The 21,837-nt window shown below is 41.8% G+C and overlaps 1 protein-coding gene across 1 annotated transcript in view; it reads right to left on the bottom strand.

Annotated features, from left to right (window-relative positions):
• The window catches only part of LOC129867409 (zinc finger protein GLIS1-like), a 157,375-nt gene extending 137,391 nt beyond the window's left edge, over window positions 1–19,984 (bottom strand). Inside the window, exons 1-2 of the mRNA XM_055940787.1 lie at window positions 19,685–19,984; window positions 19,158–19,495 (exon numbers count right to left, since the gene is read on the bottom strand). Of these exons, the coding sequence (XP_055796762.1) occupies window positions 19,158–19,476 (319 nt within the window). The 5' untranslated portion in view covers window positions 19,477–19,495; window positions 19,685–19,984. The remainder of the gene's footprint in view (window positions 1–19,157; window positions 19,496–19,684) is intronic.
• Between the last annotated feature and the right edge of the window lie 1,853 nt (window positions 19,985–21,837).

Below are 21,837 nucleotides of genomic sequence, written 5' to 3'. Positions count from 1 at the left end.
TAGCCGGATACATCAAAGCCAAAGCAATTACAATTCATGCTTTGAACGTATCATATTCACAAAGAATGATTCCATTATTTCTCATGCACTAAAACAATCATAACAAAAATAGGAAGTGAAATATGATTCTGTCTCTCGTTCGTCGTGCTAACATCTGGTTTTAACCTTTTTTAATAACGAGCATCCCCTCAGAGAATTACAGAAGGGTTATGCACTGTGTAAGTAACAAACTGATCATTTTCAAATGTAATTACCGCCACTTAAATTCAACATATAGTTTGGACCGCGGTCGGACCTAGCGAGGGAATTTTCCCCCTGACTCCACGTTCCTCCACGTAGTCGCCTAAACATTAGTTCATTTCTTCCGATGCCCCTCCGAAGCAATTAACAAATATACAATAATTGGTGCAAATTGATTACTTGTTTTACAGAAGTCCTATAAATCTTCTCTCATGTCAAACGGTAATCAGTGGCAGACGGTGGAGTGAGCCGCTAGCTTAAAGAAGGAGATCGATACGATGTGACCAGGCACGTCTGCTATTCTCAGGGTTACTCTCATGTTTTGCGGTCGAGTTTGGCAACTGTCATTTCAGAGGAATTTCCTGCCATCTGTGTTCAATCGAATTCTCTCCCAGATTTGGGCTTGCTTGTAAATATTGGGAACCGGCTGGGATGACTGTAGCATTGCGTTGTGTTCCGTTGCTACAGTATCAGCCTGGTGAGTTTGAGTGACGTTGGCTGAGGTTTGGGATAGGTGAACAAAGCTCTGTTAATGTGAGTTTAGAGACAAGAGCAGAACATCCTGCTCTGAGGACCATCGACTTATATATACACTAGATGACTAACACAGGGCCCTGTTTTGAAGCCAACGTGCCTCCATCTTGGCCCTCCCCCACCATTGTTTTGAAGCCACCATATCTCCATCTTGGCACTATTTTGGAAGCTATAGAAATACATTTATTAAGGTCTAAATTTGTTTTGCCACATTTATTATATTACAGACACCTTAATGCATACTTTTAAATATATTATGTGAGCTAAACATTCAAATAAAAAATGAAAAAAAAAATTACAACATTTATAGTTCTAATGTTACTGTACCCACTCCAACAACAATAACAACAAAATGCTTAAATACATTTGGATATATTTTGTCCTTGAAAAATGTAATTGAAATACTGTAGAATTCTATTCATATCTATAGCGGGCTGCTTCTTCTGTGGAGTGCCAATAAGGCCGACCGGTGACTTCAAAGCCTCTCATTGGCCATTACATAGCATCAGCAATCCAGGGTTTATATACATCATTCCAGGTGTGTGATATTCAGTTCAGCACCTCAGAGAAAAGAGGAAGAGATCACACTTTAAGTTGTGATTTAGTTCTTTCCCTCTTCCTTTTTGGATCTTTCTCTTTCTTTTTATCTCTCTCGCTTTCACACACACACACGCGCACGAGCACACGCACGCATGCACGCACGCACGCACACACGCACGCACGCACGCACGCACGCACACACACACACACACACACACACACACAGAAAGAGAGAACTTTTGTGAGTGTAATGTTTACTGTAAATTTTTATTGTTTTTTTATAACTTCTATTTATTTTTTTAACTTCTATTTATTATCTATTTCACTTGCTTTGGCAATGTTAACATATGTTTCCCATGCCAATAAAGCCCTTTGAATCGAATTGAGAGACAGACAGACAGACAGACAGACAGACAGACAGACAGACAGACAGAAAGGAAGACAGACAGACAGACAGACAGACAGACAGACAGACAGAGAGACAGTGAGGAAGACAGACAGACAGAGAAGAAGACAGATAAAGAGAAAGACAAAGAAAGAGAGAGAGAGAGAGCAGCACCTATATCTTCTGCACAGATTCTGTCAGACCTGGGCCCTGACAGTAAATCTCAGTAAGACAAAAATAATGGTGTTCCAAAAAAGGTCCAGTCGCCAGGACCACAAATACAAATTCCATCTAGACACCGATGCCCTAGAGCACACAAAAAACTATACATACTTCAGTATAAACATCAGCGCCACAGGTAACTTCCACAAAGCTGTGAATGAGCTGAGAGACAAGGCAAGAAGGGCCTTCTATGCCATCAAAATGAACATAGCATTTGACATACCAATTAGGATCTGGCTAAAAATACTTGAATCAGTTATAGAACCCATTGCCCTTTATGGTTGTGAGGTCTGGGGTCCGCTCACCAACCAAGAATTCACAAAATGGGACAAACACCAAAATATCCTCCATGTACAACGTAAAACACCAAATAACGCATGCAGAGCAGAATTAGGCCCGATCAAAATCCAGAAAAGAGTGGTTAAATTGGAAAACCACCTAAAAGGAAGCTATTCCCAAACCTTCCATAACAAAGCCATCACCTACAGAGAGATGAACCTGGAGAAGAGTCCCCTAAGCAAGCTGGTCCTGGGGCTCTGTTCACAAACACAAACAGACTCCACAGAGCCCCAGGACAGCAGCACAATTAGACCCAAACAAATCATGAGAAAACAAAAAGATCATTACTTGACACATTGGAAAGAATTAACAAAAAAACTGAGCAAACTATAATGCTATTTGGCCCTAAACAGAGAGTACACAGTGGAAGAATACCTGACCACTGTGACTGACCTAAACTTAAGGAAAGCTTTGACTATGTACAGACTCAGTGAACATAGCCTTGCTATTGAGAAAGGCCGCCGTAGGCAGACCTGGCTCTCAAGAGAAGACAGGCTATGTGCACACTGCCCACAAAATGAGGTGGAAACTGAGCTGCACTTCCTAACCTCCTGCCAAATGTATGACCATATTAGAGACACATATTTCCATCATATTACACAGATCCACAAAGAACAAACCCAATTTTGATAAACTCCCATATCTATTGGGTGAAATACCACAGTGTGCCATCACAACAGCAAGATGTCTGACCTGTTGCTACAAGAAAAGGGAAACCAGTGAAGAACAAACACCATTGTAAATACAAACCATATTTATGTTTATTTATTTTCCATTTTGTACTTTAATTATTTGCACATCATTACAACACTGTATATATACATAATATGACATTTGAAATGTCATTATTCTTTTGGAACTTCTGTGAGTGTAATGTTTACTGCTAATTTTTATTGCTTATTTCACTTTTGTTTATTATCTACTTCACTTGCTTTGGCAATGTTAACATGTGTTTCCCATACCAATTAAGCCTTTAAATTTAAATGAATTGAGAGAGAGAGAGAGAGAGAGAGAGAGAGAGAGAGAGAGAGAGAGAGAGAGAGAGAGAGAGAGAGAGAGAGAGAGAGAGAGAGAGAGAGAGAGAGAGAGAGAGAGAGAGAGAGAGAGAGAGAGAAGACAGACAGACAGACAGACAGACAAAGAGAAAGACAGAGAAGAAGACAGACAAAGAGAAAGACAGAGAAGAAGACAGACAAAGAGAAAGACAGAGAAGAAGACAGACAAAGAGAAAGACAGAGAAGAAGACAGACAAAGAGAAAGACAGAGAAGAAGACAGACAAAGAGAAAGACAGAGAAGAAGACAGACAAAGAGAAAGACAGAGAAGAAGACAGACAAAGAGAAAGACAGACAGAGAGAAAGAGAGACGCAACGTGGAGTGCCTGGATACAGCCCTTAGCAGTGGTATATTGGCCATATAAGAAAAACCCCTGAGGTGCCTTATTGCTATTATAAACTTCTTACAAATGTAATTAGAACAGTAAAAATAAATGTTTTGTCATACCTGTGATATACCACGGCTTTCAGCCAATCAGCATTAAGGGCTAGAACCACCCAGTTTATAAGAATGTTTCGAAGCAACTTTACTACTCATGAATCTTACAGTGCTTCATAATGTCACTTGGGATCTGGTGTACAAGTGAAGGAAAACATTATGAAAACATGATTAGAATCAACCTGTTTGACAAAATATATTTTCAAGAAAATTATCAGTTTTCAACCGATCGGTTTTATTGTGTCAGTACGGTAATTGTGACAAATAGAGCTACATGTACAATCATGTTTGACAACTGGATACGATTTCAATTGAGTTTCACAGGGAATACAGCAGTATTTTGGTTTTAACACAGAGAGACTGAGACCTATTGTTGCAGAGGAAGGCTCAGTTTCTGCACAAACTTTGGCTCGTTTCTTTTTCACAGCAGATTTATATACTGTGGTTATTTTCAGGAGTGATGGGAGTAGGGCACAAACACATATCAGAATGCACACACACTGAAATACAGAGACACAGACACACACAAGGCAATATAGGCTGTGGTTGACACACACACACACACACACAAACCAGTCCAGATTTACACACACACACACACATACACGCACATCACTCTGGTCACATTCGGTGTTCATGTACATGTCCTTCTCATGTTCCTACCATAGCTCTGCTCCATACACACGTTAAACCCAGCTCTCTCCTGTAACTGCCAACACTATAACCCCCTTAGAAATCCCAAGTGTCTTACATGATGTTTGCATTAAGTAGAAAAATAGGGTTACAAAAGGTTCTTCGGCTGTCCCCATAGGAGAACCCTTTTTCGTTCCAGGTAGGCCCCTTTTGGGTTCCATGTAGACCCCATTTGTGGAAAGGGTTTTACACGGAACCCAAAAGGGTTCTACTTGGAACAAAGAGGGTTTAACCTGGAACCAAAAAGGGTTTTTCAACGGTTTCTCCTATGGGGACAGCCGAAGAACCCTTTTAGGTTATAGATAGCACCTTTTTTTCTAGAAGTTTAAACAGACTGCTGAGCCTTGGGGGAAACGCTTACCATGTAAATGAGGAGGTGATGCAAACCCAGCACAGGCTTACTCTGCGTGACGCAACTCCACCCAAACACAACTCCACCCAAACACAACTCCACCCAAACACAACTCCACCCAAACACAACTCCACCCAAACACAACTCCACCCAAACACAACTCCACCCAAACACAACTCCACCCAAACACAACTCCACCCAAACACATATGTACCAAGAACACTACGACATCATCATGGATTCCAATGAGGTTCACCATATATGAAGTTTATCTTCGATATCAATCACAGAAGTTGAATGATATAGCAGCTTTTATCTCACTCATCCCTTATAAAACACTTTCCATTGGCTGGGAAGGTTGGCCTGTGTCAGATAGAAATTGATGACATAGAAATGCACCATCAGCCCTAGAGCCTTCCCTTACCGAGGCAGCGTAAGTATAGGGAGCCAAACAGATGAGTGATATGATGATGCCTCTCCGGTTCCAGTGGAAACTTCTGGAATGAGAACGCAGCTCATCTGTGAGATGTGGTTTCCAACTCCAGAGTGTGAGATCAGGCCCACATCGCCGGGAGAACAGTCGGCAACGTCGGTGTAAAAGCAAAAAAAATCCTGAGTCATGATCTCCAGTCTTGTTTTAACACCCAAGTGAGTTTGGTTAGAAGCCCACAGAGCACTAACATAGAAACAACATCTGACAGACATCAGAATCAGAACCATCTTATTCAAAGTGGATCACTTGCCCTGTTCTGGGAGCTGTATGTTGGCATAACGCAGACCCAAAATAAGAGGAAACAAGAGCATCTCTAAGGGTCCGTCCAAAATAAAATCCCATTTCTTGAAGTATACAATACAGGCAATAGGGTGCCATTTAGGACAAAGCCAATCTCTTCCTCTGGGTTCCCGACAATTGGGAGAGCGAAGACAATGTACAGCATTAAGGCAGGAGAAGAGGCAGAGTCCCATCGTGGGAAATTATCAAGTTGTGGCATCTCTCCCCTACTTCAATATTAACCCTCCTGTTCGGAGTCTCATTTCAAATCTAATTGAGGTCTGTCTAAATAACCCAGATCCTACCAGAAGATCACAGCATTGGCATGGAGCCCCCAAACTTTATTAACATCGCAGCATTCGTCCCGAAAGGCACGCTATTCCCTTTATAGTGCACTAGTTTTGACCAGGGCCCATAGGGAACTATATATGGAATAGGGTGCCATTTGGGACACAACCCCAGTGTTCATCTGGCCGGGCTGCCAGTTGTCTCCTAGTCCCAGTTCAACACTACTGGAGGATTAACCTGGATAGAGCCGGCAGTCACCCCACTTCCCAATTACACTCCACTTGTATACAGTTATACTCCACTTTTATACAGTTATACTCCACTTTTATACAGTTACACTCCACTTTTATACAGTTATACTCCACTTTTATACAGTTACACTCCACTTTTATACAGTTATACTCCACTTTTATACAGTTATACTCCACTTTTATACAGTTACACTCCACTTTTATACAGTTACACTCCACTTGTATACAGTTACACTCCACTTTTATACAGTTACACTCCACTTGTATACAGTTACACTCCACTTGTATACAGTTACACTCCACTTGTATACAGTTACACTACACGTATAAAACAGTTATACTCCACTTTTATAGAGTTATACTCCACTTTTATACAGTTACACTCCACTTGTATACAGTTACACTCCACTTGTATACAGTTACACTCCACTTTTATACAGTTACACTCCACTTGTATACAGTTATACTCCACTTGTATACAGTTACACTCCACTTCTATACAGTTACACTCCACTTGTATACAGTTACACTACACTTATAAAACAGTTATACTCCACTTTTATAGAGTTATACTCCACTTTTATACAGTTACACTCCACTTGTATACAGTTACACTCCACTTGTATACAGTTACACTCCACTTATAAAACAGTTATACTCCACTTTTATAGAGTTATACTCCACTTTTATACAGTTATACTCCACTTTTATACAGTTATACTCCACTTTTATACAGTTATACTCCACTTTTATACAGTTACACTCCACTTTTATAGAGTTATACTCCACTTTTATAGAGTTATACTCCACTTTTATACAGTTATACTCCACTTTTATAGAGTTATACTCCACTTTTATACAGTTATACTGCACTTTTATACAGTTACACTCCACTTTTATACAGTTATACTGCACTTTTATACAGTTACACTCCACTTTTATACAGCTATACTCCACTTGTATACAGTGATACTCTACTTTTATACAGTTATACACCTTTTCAGTATTCCAGCTTTTAGTATTTTACGTGACAGAAGTCTTACCATTGGACTCTATTTGAGTAAAACGGGTAGAAGTCAAACAATAAAATTCCTCTCGCGAGACTACGAGACAGTGAGCAATGCGAGATTGCATTTGGATTCATTAAATAAATAAACCAGTCTCCACTATAAGATGCGAATAGAAACTGGGCATCACATTAGTTCAAACATGCTCATTTGGAGAATAATGTTTTTTTCGTTTTTCCTCTGAGACCTGTAACCCGTTTTGATTAGAATAGAGCCTGTTGTCTTTATACAGCAGCATCATCGGTTGGATTGACACTTTGGCAGAGACAATGTTGTAGCCTTGGTGTGGTCCCAAACAACTTGTCAAAGTGAACTACACTGTTCTTAAACTGGAGAGAGCAACAAAGTCATCCAAAACCTTTGCCCCAAACACATGTTGACAGACGGACAAAACAGAGATTAAAAACGTCATACTCACACTGCACAGTACCGTAAAGAATGAACATGTACGGTGTTCAGTAAGAATTAAAACATACTTTTCTTCTTCTATGGGGGTAAGACACTATCACTCATTACATGTCAACTGTTCTTAAATCAAGGATATGACCATACAGTAACTGTATCTTCAGTCTTCTGAACGTACTAGTCAAAAGTAGCAAGGTAAAGTAATACAACTTGTATTTCTCTGGTTCAGGATGGATGATGGCCCACATCATTCAAAAGCATTGCAAAAGAAGCAAAGTGTTTTTTCTCTAAACAAACTGAATTCAGTGCTTGCTCATGTGCGGTTATTAGTCCAGGCAGGGGCAAGCTTGGGAGTGTCATTTAATGTTGCAGAGGACTGGATTGGATTGCCAAGGACTAGAGAATAACTAATTATTCTAGAACGCTGGGCTTTTATTAACGAGCAGTAATAAAATATATAAACTGCACTATTAGACTTTATAATGTCTTTCATAGTCCTCTGGGGCCGGGCCAGCCAATTGCGTTGTCCGCTTAGTGGGCACCACCCCATGGCAGCTTCCTGGCACCGACGCACAGACGAACAACAGAGAGGATAAAATTGAGCCTTTTGGCTAATTTCTCCCCTTGACTAATGAAGGAATAAAACAGCTCTGCAAGAATCATGTTTGCCCGTTTTGTTTTTTACCAGTCAGATGAAGCCTGAATGGCTTGGTGATTAGTCGGTGACATGCCCAGCCTTGTAAAAACTAGGGCCGTTGGTTTCAGACACTAACCACAAGAGAGTCTGTACTCTTACTGTATTGTACCCTGGAATGGATATCGAGTTCAGTTTTGCAGCTATATGCTCTTTCCTCACTTGTTTTAGGCAATAGGTTTGGCTTCAAAAGCTATAGGCCATACTTTTTCTTGCTGTAAAATGTGCTAATACAGTACCAGTAACTACAGGTAAAGCTTAGGCTGTATAGAGGCTAATTATGGAGCACAAGAGCAGCACCAGCTGGTTACAAAGCCCCATGTTCAATAGTAGAGACAGAGGCCGACTACCAACTAACAGCAGTAATCTTCAGGTTCTGTGTGACTTGTCCCAGGGAGGAGGGTCTAAGGTCAAGTGAAACAAGGCCCTGATGGCCACATCTCTGTCCCACAATGCTGTGCGGCAGGATGTCAGCCTTTGACCCATCCATCCTCCGTGGGCCTCTGATAGCTAGCGCAGCCCAGGGCAGCACAGCGGCGGACAGCCATCCAACTGCCCAGCGGATTTTTCTTTGATGAAACAAGACAGCGGTGAGCCAAGAACAGCAAGTGCCACAGCCCTGATGTAAATGAAAAAGCCACCCGTGAGCTAAGTCATACACAGCGAGATCGGGGAGACGCAGTCGCTGCCGTCTGAAAATGCATGAGTAATACAGGCTTTATGGATGTGTAGTTAGCTGTGGCATGCCTACCCTGGCATAGAGAGGAGAGAGAGGGGCAGGGGGGAGGGGGGGACAGAGAGGAGGAGAAAGAGAGAGAAGAAGAGAGAGAGAGCTAGAGAGATGGAGAGGCAGAGAGCGAGAGTGAGAGAGGAAGAGAGAGAGAGAGAGAGAGAGAGAGAGAGAGAGAGAGAGAGAGAGAGAGAGAGAGAGAGAGAGAGCGAGAGCAAGAGCAAGAGAGAGAGAGAAAGAGAGAGGCAGAGAGAGCGCAAGAGAGAGTGCAAGAGAGAGCGCGAGAGAGAGTGAATCACTTTTTCATCTCAGCTAGGAGTCAGCGAAGAAGTTCAGGCAAAACAATCAGATCCATTTCACATAAAGGAGGAATTTAATCCGCCATATCAAGAAAAAGAGGAGAAAGGGTGGGTAAAACGTTATAAATGATTCTCAAGGCAAGGTTCATGCTAAAAATACATTTTATGATGACATATCTGAGCCAATGCTGTTTTTCCTCGATTAAACCAACGTCCAAAGCATATTTCCTCTGGTATTCCAAAGATATCTCGACACTTATTCAAAGCAGATCATATTTTTTCAGAATGACTGTTGGGGTTACATTGGCAGAGTGCTCTGGCTCTGGAAAGTCAGGATGCCTTTGGTTAGTGTGACATGCCAGAGTCATACCACACTAACGGAATAAGAATGAAAACATTTCAACATTAAGGAGAGGATTCACCAAAAAACAACACACACTGTACTAGTTCACTCACGGAACAAAGACAAAACCTTGGTGAGAGAACTGCTGCTATTGGGAAATGAATCGTACAGTAAAAAGTGTTTCACTACATCTTCATTACAAACCTTTTAAAAGTTATTTCTCTCAATTCAATTCAAATCAAAGGGGCTTTATTGGCATCGGAAACATATGTTTAGAATGCCAAAGTAAGTCAAAACAATTAACAAAATTGAAATAAGCAAAGTTTCAGAAGTTTTTATATTTTTAGCTATGTATCTCTCTCTCTCTCCCTTTATCTCTCTCTGTTGGTCTCTCTGTCTCTCTCTGTCTGTCTGTCTGTTTGTCTGTGTGTGTGTCTCTCTATATCTCTCCATGTCTGTCTGTCTGTCTGTCTGTCTGTCTGTCTGTTTGTCTGTGTGTGTCTCTCTATATCTCTCCATGTCTGTCTGTCTGTCTGTCTGTCTGTCTGTCTGTCTGTCTGTCTGTCTGTCCGTCTGTCTGTTTGTCTGTTTGTCTGTGTGTGTGTCTCTATATCTCTCCATGTCTGTCTGTCTGTCTGTCTGTCTGTCTGCCTGCCTGTCTGTCTGTCTGTCTGTCTGTCTGTCTGTCTGTCTGTCTGTCTGTCTGTCTGTCTGCCTCTCTCTCTCTCTCTCTCTCTCTCTCTCTCTCTCTCTCTCTCTCTCTCTCTCTCTCTCTGAGGACTAAGGAAGTGCTCTCATTCCATCAGTGAACATTCCCTCCTCTCCTTTTCTCAAGTCAGTCTGAGGTTTTACTGGAATACCGCAACAAAGCCATCATCAACTCCGGCTTCAGGAATCAAGGGAACATGCTGCAAACATTATACTCCTCCGTCCAACGTCCAACCCAGCCCTGTCACATTTACCCATGCCTCACGGCTGAGGTCATGCGAGTCATACACAGGGAGAGACGTGGGCTGAAGCTGGGAATCCTGGTAAAAGGAGTCAGCGGTGTGTGTGAGTGTATCTTCACGTTCAATGCAGAAGCAGCATTCACAACAGAACTTGGGCCAATGGGCCCTGGTCAAAAGAAGTGCACTGTACAGGGGAAAGAGTGTCATTTGAATCAAAACCTTGGTGTTTGTCTATGCAGTTATCTTCCATTAGAGACAATCACAGAGGAGAGCAGGAATCCAGAGGTGGTGTAGAACAGCAGCACTGTTCGTCACTGTTCTATGATACAGTAGCAAACTAAAGTGAGGTCGAGAACGTTTGGCTGTTTCTCCCATAAACACTCAGATTATTACTCCTCATTCGAAGGGACACAAACGTCTGCTAGGAAAAACACAGGAAACTAAGTCAGTTATTGGGAATTCAACATGGGTGCCAATGCCACTTCATGCGGAGTGATGGAGTAACCAAATATTGTGTGTGTGTGTGTGTGAGTGTGTGTGCGTGCGTGTGTGTGTATGTGCGTGCGTGCGTGTGTGTACATGCGAAATGTTATAGCTGCCGCGCAGACTCACTCAAAGTCGATTACTCATCTTTTCACGAGCTGAGTCAACAGACAGACCGCTGCATTTATCTGAGAAAGCGTGGGACTCCAGCACTGTGCTCTAATTCAAACATTTTCCTCAAATAAGCTCATAGTCTGCATCCCAAATGGCACCCTATTTCCTATATAGTGCACTACTTTGGACCAGGACGCATGAGGGTGTCATTTGGGACATTGCCATAGAAACTCCGGCAACATTGGCCTAGCCAGGAGAAACTTTACTAAAGTATCAAATGAGGTAAAATATACAAGCTTTAAAAAACCATGAATTTAAACAGTACAGTGAAGAGGATATATTTCTGTGTTGCAAGACAAGTATTGTCTTTGCTGGTGGGCACTGATATTTACAGATATTTACAGATGCACAAGGTAGTGTGCATCCTAAATGGCACTCTATCCCTTATTTAGTGCACTCATTTGGGACCCGTGTTAACATTTCTATTCAAGGTATCATCAATATCAATATCAATATCATGCAAACCTTGTGGCTTTTCTTCCCCTGAGACTATAATAAAAATATATATATATTTCAACGTTTAACATTATCATCATTATTTGATTACAATTCATTTTCAAAAAGTTTAATACAGAAGACATCATACTGAAGATAGATTTTTTTTAATCATTTCACTTTAAACATACTTTCCTCTGGCACAACACACTTTTCTTAGGAATGTCCCCAAACCCGGTTAGCTGCTTTCATGACATAAGGCCTTCAGTCTAAGACATATTTATTATCATCTCCGGCTGGGCCATTCCATTTTGCTAGTGGGGAGGAAGGAGTCACTACTGATTCAAACACAGTTCAGGTCTGGCACTATCACACTGACACTCACTCTGGGTCTCCCCTCGAGTGCCCATATGGATCTTTCCTGATGTGTGATCCTCTATTGAACACACCAATCTCAGACATCTCAGGGTCTCTGATTAAATCCCCATGAAGTGACAGTTTGGCTACATTAGGCTCTGAGGAATTTAAGGCATGGAAATATGTTATGGCATCAGTTGGCTCGCAGTGTTGCCTCTTCAAACACTCTGGTGAGGGAAACCCTTTGTCTGGAAAGAAATCTATAGAAATCAACTCACATTTGTCAGTTAATATATTCTTCCTATCTATCTATAAGTTGAATATCTTTGACAAAAGACTGATACAGAACTGGTAAAGACAGAGAAAAGTTCACTTTCTCTGAATACATGTTTGATAAATGTATGCTTTTTACTCTAAAACCATTTTCTCAATTCCCCGCCGAGAGAAGCTCTATGGCAAAAATGTAAAATAATATTCCAACATTCCAGGTGAGACCCTATAGTCTCATCCAGAGAGAGAGAGAGGTATGTGAGACCGTATAGTCTCATCCAGAGAGAGAGGGGTATGTGAGACCCTATAGTCTCATCCAGAGAGAGAGAGGTATGTGAGACCGTATAGTCTCATCCAGAGAGAGAGGGGTATGTGAGACCCTATAGTCTCATCCAGAGAGAGAGGGGTATGTGAGACCCTATAGTCTCATCCAGAGAGAGAGAGGTATGTGAGACCCTATAGTCTCATCCAGAGAGAGAGAGAGGTATGTGAGACCGTATAGTCTCATCCAGAGAGAGAGGGGTATGTGAGACCCTATAGTCTCATCCAGAGAGAGAGAGGTATGTGAGACCCTATAGTCTCATCCAGAGAGAGAGGGGTATGTGAGACCCTATAGTCTCATCCAGAGAGAGAGGGGTATGAAATAAGATCAGACTGAAATGAAGCATGATACTAAAGCCTGATGAGCCCAGTAGATCATTTACATGTACTGTCTATATAAAACACACCACAACCTGAGTATAATGGTTAGTACTGAGGCCCTACCCAAAGGAATAGACTGAACTGCGTAAAAGGCAACAACAACAAAAAACAACACTGAAAGCTATTCTGAAAAACGATGTTTTGAATGGTGGTGCATATGCATGTCCACAGAAACACTATCGCGATCCCACACAAAAAAAGATGCCATACAACTAACATTACTCAATGTTACCCACTAAACTAAGGCTACTAAACTCAGCAAAAAAAGAAACGTCCCTTTTTCAGGACCCTGTCTTTCAAAGATAATTCGTAAAAATCCAAATAACTTCACAGATCTTCATTGTAAAGGGTTTAAACACTGTTTCCCATGCTTGTTCAATGAACCATAAACAATTAATAAACATGCACCTGTGGAACGGACGTTAGAACACTAACAGCTTACAGACGGTAGGCAATTAAGGTCACAGTCATGAAAACTTAGGACACTAAAAGGCCTTTCTACTGACTCTGAAAAACACCAAAAGAAAGATGCCCAGGGTCCCTGCTCATCTGCGTGAACGTGCCTTAGGTATACTGCAAGGAGGCAACTGCCCGAGTTACACCAGGAATGCACTGCAAATGTGGCCAGGGCAATAACTTACTGTGAGACGCCTAAGATAGCGCTACGGGGAGACAGGACTGACAGCTGATCGTCCTCGCAGTGGCAGACCACATATAACAACACCTGCACAGGATCGGTACATCCGAACATCACACCTGCAGGTCAGGTACAGGATGGCAACAACAACTGCCCAAGTTACACCAGGAATGCACAATCCCTCAATCAGTGCTCAGACTGTCCGCAATAGGCTGAGAGAGGCTGGGCTGAGGGCTTGTAGGGCTGTTGTAAGGCAGGTCCTCACCAGACATCACCGGCAACGACGTTGCCTATGGGCACAAACCCACCGTCGCTGGACCAGACAGGACTGGCAAAAAGTGCTCTTCACTGACGAGTCGCAGTTTTGTCTCACCAGGGGTGATGGTCGGATTCACGTTTATCGTCAAAGGAATGAGCGTTACACCGAGGCATGTACTCTGGAGCGGGATCGATTTGGAGGTGGAGGGTCCGTCATGGTCTGGGGCAGTGTGTCACAGCATCATCGGACTGAGCTTGTCGTCATTGCAGGCAATCTCAACACTGTGCGTTACAGGGAAGACATCCTCCTCCCTCATGTGGTACCCTTCCTGCAGGCTCATCCTGACAAGACCCTCCAGCATGACAATGCCACCAGCCATACTGCTCGATCTGTGCGTGATTTCCTGCAAGACAGGAATGTCAGTGTTCTGCCATGGCCAGCGACGAAACCGGATCTCAATCCCATTGAGCACGTCTGGGACCTGTTGGATCGGAGGGTGAGGGCTAGGGCCATTCCCCCCAGAAATGTCTGGGAACTTGCAGGTGCCATGGTGGAAGAAATGGGTAACATCTCACAGCAAGAACTGGCAAATCTGGTGCAGTCCATGAGGAGGAGATGCACTGCAGTACTTAATGCAGCTGGTGGCCACACCAGATACTGACTGTTACTTTTGATTTTGACCCCCCCCCCCCCTTTGTTCAGGGACACATTATTCAATTTATGTTAGTCACATGTCTGTGGAACTTGTTTAATTTATGTCTCAGTTTTTGAATCTTGTTATGTTCATACAAATACTTACACATGTTAAGTTTGCTGAAAATAAAAGCAGTTGACAGTGAGAGGACATTTCTTTTTTTGCTGAGTTTATTCCGCTACTATTGATAATACAGTCATTACTTCTTCTACTGTCCTGTGTGAATTTAAGTATGCTCCCTCTAATTCTATCTCTCTCTCTGTCTCTCTTATTTTTCTCTCTCTCTCTCTTCCTCTCTTCTCTCGGAGGACCTGAGCCCTTGGACCATGCCTCAGCACTACCTGGCCTGATGACTCCTTTCTGTCCCCTGTCCACCTGGTCGTGCTGCTGCTCCAGTTTCAACTGTTCTGCCTGCGGCTATGGAACCCTGACCTGTTTACCGGACGTGCTACCCTGTCTCGGACCTGCTGTTTTCGACTCTCTCTCTACCGCACCTGCTGTCTAACTCTCAATGATCGGCTATGAAAAGCCAACTGACATTTACTCCTGAGGTGCTGACCTGTTACACTCTCTACAACCACTGTGATTATTATTATTTGACACTGCTGGCCATCTATGAACGTTTGAACATATTGGCCATGTACTGTTATAATCTCCACCTGGCACACCCAGAGGAGGACTGGCCACCCCTCAGAGCCTGGTTCCTCTCTAGGTTTCTTCCTAGGTTCCTGCCTTTCTAGGGAGTTTTTCCTAGCCACTGTGCTTTTACATCTGCATTGCTTGCTGTTTGGGGTTTTAGGCTGGGTTTCTGTACAGGACTTTGTGACATTAGCTAATATAAAAACGGCTTTATAAATACATTTAATTTGATTTGATTTGATACTTCGCTAGCCTTCTACTACTACGCTAGCCTTCTGCTGCTACGCTAGCCTTCTGCTACTACGCTAGCCTTCTACTACTACGCTAGCCTTCTACTACTACGCTAGCCTTCTGCTGCTACGCTAGCCTTCTACTACTACGCTAGCGTTCACATCTGCTCTAGAGGAGATCTGCATGGAGGAATGGGCCAAAATACCAGTAACAGTGTGTGAAAACCTTGTGAAGACTTACAGAAAACGTTTGACCTCTGTCATTGCCAACAAAGGGTATATAACAAAGTATTGAGATAAACTTTTGTTATTGAACAAATACTTATTTTCCACCATAATTTGCAAATCAATTCATTAAAATTCCTACAATGTGATTTTCAGGATTTTTTTTTCTCATTTTGTCTGTCATAGTTGAAGTGTACCTATGATGAAAATTACAGGCCTCTCTCATCTTTTTAAGTGGGAGAACTTGCACAATTGGTGGCTGACTAAATACTTTTTTGCCCCACTGTATATAATATAATATATATAATATATACAGTTGAAGTCGGAAGTTTACATTCACTTAGGTTGGAGTCATTAAAACTAGTTTTTTAACCACTTCACAAATTTCTTGTTAACAAACTATAGTTTTGTTAAGTCGGTTAGGACATCTACTTTGTGCATGACACAAGTAATTTTTTCAACAATTGTTTACAGACAGATTATTTCACTTATAATTCACTGTATCACAATTCCAGTGGGTCAAAGCTTTACATACACTAAGTTGACTGTGCCTTTAAAAAGCTTGGAAAATTCCAGAAAATGATGTCATGGCTTTAGAAGCGTCTGATAGGCTAATTGATATCATTTGAGTCAATTGAAGGTGTACCTGTGGATGTATTTCAAGGCCTACCTTCAAACACAGTGCCTATTTGCTTGACATCATGGGAAAATCAAAAGATATCAGCCAAGACCTCAGAAAAATATTTGTAGACCTCCACAAGTCTGGTTCATCCTTGGGAGCAATTTATATATCTCTGCGCTTCATTTAGTTAGTCTGCCTTTTAATTAGGTGCCACGTTCATCTGTACAAACAATAGTAAGCAAGTATAAACCCCATGGGACAACACAGCCGTCATACCGCTCAGGAAGAAGACGCGTTCTGTCTCCTAGAGATGAACGTACTTTGGTGCGAAAAGTGCAAATCAATCCCAGAACAACAGCAAAGGACCTTGTGAATATGCTGGAGGAAACAGGTACAAAAGTATCTATAACCACAGTAAAACGAATCCTAAATCGACATAACTTGAAAGGCCGCTCAGCAAGGAAGAAGCCACTGCTCCAAAACCGCCATAAAAAAGCCAGACTACGGTCTTCAACTGCACATGGGGACAAAGATTGTACTTTTCGGAGAAATGTCCTCTGGTCTGATGAAACAAAAATAGAACGGTTTGGTCATAATGACCATTGTTATGTTTGGAGGAAAAAGGGTGAGGCTTGCAAGCCGAAGAACACCATCCCAACCGTGAAGCACGGGGGCGGCAGCATCATGTTGTGGGGGTGCTTTGCTGCAGGAGGGACTGGTAAACTTCACAAAATAGATGGCAGCATTAGGAAGAAAAATTATGTGGATATATTGAAGCAACATCTCAAGACATCAGTCAGGAAGTTAAAGCTTCGTCGCAAATGGGTCTTCCAAATGGACAATGACCCTAAGCATACTTCCAAAGTTGTGGCAAAATTGCTTAAGGACAACAAAGTCAAGGGCTTGGAGTGGCCATCACAAAGCCCTGACCTCAATCCCCAGAGAAGATTTGTGGGCAGAACTGAAAAAGCGTGTGCGAGCAAGGAGGCCTACAAACCTGACTCAGTTACACCAACTCTGTCAGGAGGAATGGGCCAAAATTCACTCAATTTATTGTGGAAAGCTTCTGAAAGGCTACCCGAAACATTTGACCCAAGTTAATTAATTTAAAGGCAATGCTACCAAATACTAATTGAGTGTATGTAAACTTCTGACCCACTGGGAATGTGATGAAAGAAATAAAAGCTGAAATAAATCATTCTCTCTGCTCTTATTCTGACATTTCACATTCTTAAAATAAAGTGGTGATCCTAACTGACCTAAGACAGGGAATTTTTACTAGGATTAAATGTCAGGAATTGTTAAAAACTGAGTTTAAATGTATTTGGCTAAGGTCTATGTAAACTTCCGACTTCAACTGTATATGACCGTTGTTTCCAGACAAGCAGACGATCAGTTGGCTTGAAAGGGGCTGCAGACTAGTCGCTGCACTCAAGGCCAGGGCAAGATTCGCAGTGAAGGAAAAAAAATATTTCTGATTAAATAAATGGGTATAGCAAACAAAATAATATAATTAGAAAAATTCTATAATTTTCAACAATAGAAAGGCCTTCTTCAACACATGACATACAGTACAAATAATACTATATGTGGGGTGTAGCTCTGACACAAACAGTATGCATGTGTAACGAACTGAAGGGTATCAGGCTGTCTGTACAACACTCCATCATCATGTTAGCCGACAGCTAGATCTTAGGCTTTAGATTTAGGAGCTATGACAAGCATTGGGGTCCCAGACAAGGTTACTTGTTGCTACAGTACATACCACCTCTACTTTATTAAGCACAACTGCTTTCATACCAGTAGCCAACACAAAAAAATGTAGAAGAAAATTTATGCTCCTCTATAAACCTGAGTGAGGAGGTTACAAATGAGAATATAGAAAAGCCCTGAGGAATGTTTACTTTCAGTACAGCTGAGGTTGAAATGAAACTACCTCATGTGGTTGAGGTAATTCACCAAAGGACATTTACTCAATTTATTAAAAATATTTACTCATTCATTTACTCCTACATTTTATTTATTAAAATAAACTTGTGCTAATAGGATAGATAAATAATTTACAAATATAACGTTTCTAATAAAGTTGGTTTGTACCTAAACAAAAGTGTGATCTATAACAGCTTAATAAATGCTATCCACTCATAAACTCTGTCCTCCTCAATCAGAACTTGGCACTTCCTCTAAAATCAGTGCAGTCCCATCTGTTGATAGTCCATAGAGTGGAAGTCAAAGTGCTCCCTTCTCTGGCAGTTACTCCACGTATACCACTTAAATCCCATCACGTGGCTGCACTTTGTGTCAATGAGATGACTTTCATTGTGATGCTCTTTATTAAGACCAGGTCTATACATCAGTGACTTCGGCACTTCATTAACGAGGGGGTTATCAACAGTAGAATCCACAACGGCAAACACGGATCTGTCAACTAAATATACAGTACATCTGGATCAAATAGCAAGACGGCAGTGCACTTAACGATGCCATATGTAGCCAAATAGATAGAAACTGGCACCATTTCACAGTAAACGGATGGATATGTGACATAATTGAAAATATTATCAGGACTGGAAGGAATGACAATAAGAGGATCTAATTGATACACTTCTAAAAAATTGTTTCCCTGTTCTCATAAATATTAGCAAATTATGTTAGTAATTGTGTTACTCCTTTCCCCAATATTGGTATGATACCTTTAGATTTAGAACGCATATGAAAGTATATTTAAAGAACCGAATGGTTTCTATAAACATCTAGATATTATTAATATACATTCTGTGATACAGAGTAGCGTCAATCTAATCTGCGCGTTAAATCATAGGTTAAGCTTTACCTTGTTCCGAGGAGAGAGAGAAACACGCGCGGGTAGCTTTGGCTGTCAGATGGCCTTTCTCTTGAGAGCCATAGCGCTCCTCTGGCGTGGTGAGCCGCTTCGGACTCGGACAGTGACTGGGGTTGTGATGTGGGCTCCGGCAGGTCTGGGTTCCAAAACCATCATTCCCGATGCGTCTGGCGCAGAAGTCCGACTTACTGCTGTACATGGAGAGAGTCAGCCCCGTGAAGTCTGAATACACTGGGGTTTGGCGGTGACTCACCATTCCGAACAGTGCTGAGGATTTCTGCATTGGAATTTCAGTGTTCCCGGTGTGCATTCTCTGTGTTCACATTTACCTGTGTCGGGGAGAGAAAAACACATATCCCTTTTAAAAATTTGAAGACACATCAAACCATCTCCTAAACTTGAACAGATGTTTTTTTACCCACGTTCTTCCGAATTGCCAAATAACATGGAATATTTCGTGACGATAAATACAAAATATACAAGAAGTGAGAGATCTTCATTCTCTTGATTACACCTACCTTATAAGCCGTCAAAAGGAAGAAGATGTAGACTCCTTTATGGTCGGACTTGGTGTACATCAGCATCTTCCGCAAAATGCGGAGAAAAGCGTGTCTTAACCAACCGCATCCTCTCCGCTTCCAAAGTACATTTTAAAGCATTTTCTATGTATCAATTCTCAACATCTTCCCTTTGACTGACATCTGATTCATCCACTGAGTCGGCAGTATCCGAGTCAATGCGTCTCTGTCCGCACCAATGCAAGCATGACTGTCCGGGGACCAAAGGTAGGTGGGATATGAAGATATCGATCGTGGAGAGTCGTTTTACTGGTGAGCAAACTGATGTGCTTAGAAGTTAACGTAACAGCAGATGATGGACAGGTTCCAAGGAAAAGGCCCATGCGTATTGTTCGTTCTATAGGCATAGGCCAACATTAAATGTAATTTAAATGTAGGCTACCTCGTGTCTACATTCTCATGTATGTATAATTACATTATTTTTAAGCAAAGCATAAAAAGGAAATATAACAAGAGTCGATTATTTCATAAAGATTAATAAAAAAGAAAGCCTGTGTGAGCAAAGCCTATTCAAGAACATTACAAGCCCTATTCACGTCCATTCAAATTATCAATAATGACCAATAAAAGTATGCATGTGATTAGTCAAATGAATTAATTTAACTATATAGGCCTATGCCCATGGATTGGCCTAAGCATGATCGCACATGCTGCTTAAAATAAAATAATAATTGGATATATAATCATCTTGATGTGAATAGACCTTATTGGAGCATATGTTTTTTTTATAGAAATGGCGGTAGACCTAAATGAATAACATTTGCATGTAAAACTGTGCTAACGATATGGCTATTAGTTGAGGACTATAGGAGATACTGTATGAATAGCAGTACAGTACGGCTAAGTAGTGACATCTAGTGGAGGATTCAGTATCTGATCAACACACACGGAGAGAGAGAGAGGGAGAGAGAGAGAGAGGGAGAGAGAGAGAGAGAGAGAGAGAGAGAGAGAGAGAGAGAGAGAAAGAGAGAGAGAGATGACATTTGAAATGTCTTTATTCTTTTAGAACTTCTGTGAGTATGATGTTTACTGTTCATTTTTATAGTTTATTTCACTTTTGTTTATTATCTACTTCACTTGCTTTGGCAATGTTGGCATATGTTTCCCATGCCAATACCTTACATACCTTACATTGAATTGAATTGAGATGCCCTGGAGCTGTTGTCAGAGGACAGACTAGGGTACCCCAGCCTTATCATAATTCACTGGGGCACAAACGACTTGAGGGTTCAGCAGGAAAGGGTGGCCACAGCACTCAAGGGAGTGATTGAAAAAGCTTCTTCCACTTTCCCCAACGCACAAGTGGTTATCTTTACCCTGCTATCACGAAAATACATCCAACTTGCCACCATACAGCGGGTGAATACAAGCATTTCCGGGGACTGGCCCACCAATCCACCCTGGACTTGAACAGCCTTTATGACCAGGTTCACCTCTAGAACAACACAGCAACGGAGCAACGGAACAACGGAGCAACGGAACAACAGAACAATAGAACAACACAGCAACGGAGCAACGGAACAACGGAGCAACGGAACAACAGAACAATAGAACAACACAGGAACGGAGCAACGGAACAACGGAGCAACGGAACAACAGAACAATAGAACAACACAGGAACGGAGCAACGGAACAACGGAGCAACGGGGCAACAGAGCAACAGAACAACAGAGCAACAGAACAACAGAACAACAGAACAACACAGCAACACAGCAACAGAGCAACACAGTAACACAACAACAGAACAACACAGCAACAGAACAACACAGCAACAGAACAACACAGTAACACAACAACAGAACAACACAGCAACACAGCAACACAGCAACAGAACAACACAGCAACACAACAACAGAACAACACAGCAACAGAACAACACAGCAACAGAACAACACAGCAACAGAACAAGACAGCAACACAACAACAGAACAACACAGCAACAGAACAACACAGCAACACAGTAACACAGCAACACAGCAACACAGCAACAGAACAACACAGCAACAGAACAACACAGCAACACAGCAACACAGCAACAGACACCCCATGAGCAGAACAACAAGACCTGCGCTGAGAGAACACACGCCAAGAGG

The sequence above is a fragment of the Salvelinus fontinalis genome, chromosome 12, assembly GCF_029448725.1.
Source record: "Salvelinus fontinalis isolate EN_2023a chromosome 12, ASM2944872v1, whole genome shotgun sequence".
In the NCBI taxonomy this organism is placed as follows: Eukaryota; Metazoa; Chordata; class Actinopteri; order Salmoniformes; family Salmonidae; genus Salvelinus; species Salvelinus fontinalis.
Note: the sequence above shows the minus strand (reverse complement) of the source record. Positions and strands in the feature narration are given on the sequence as shown.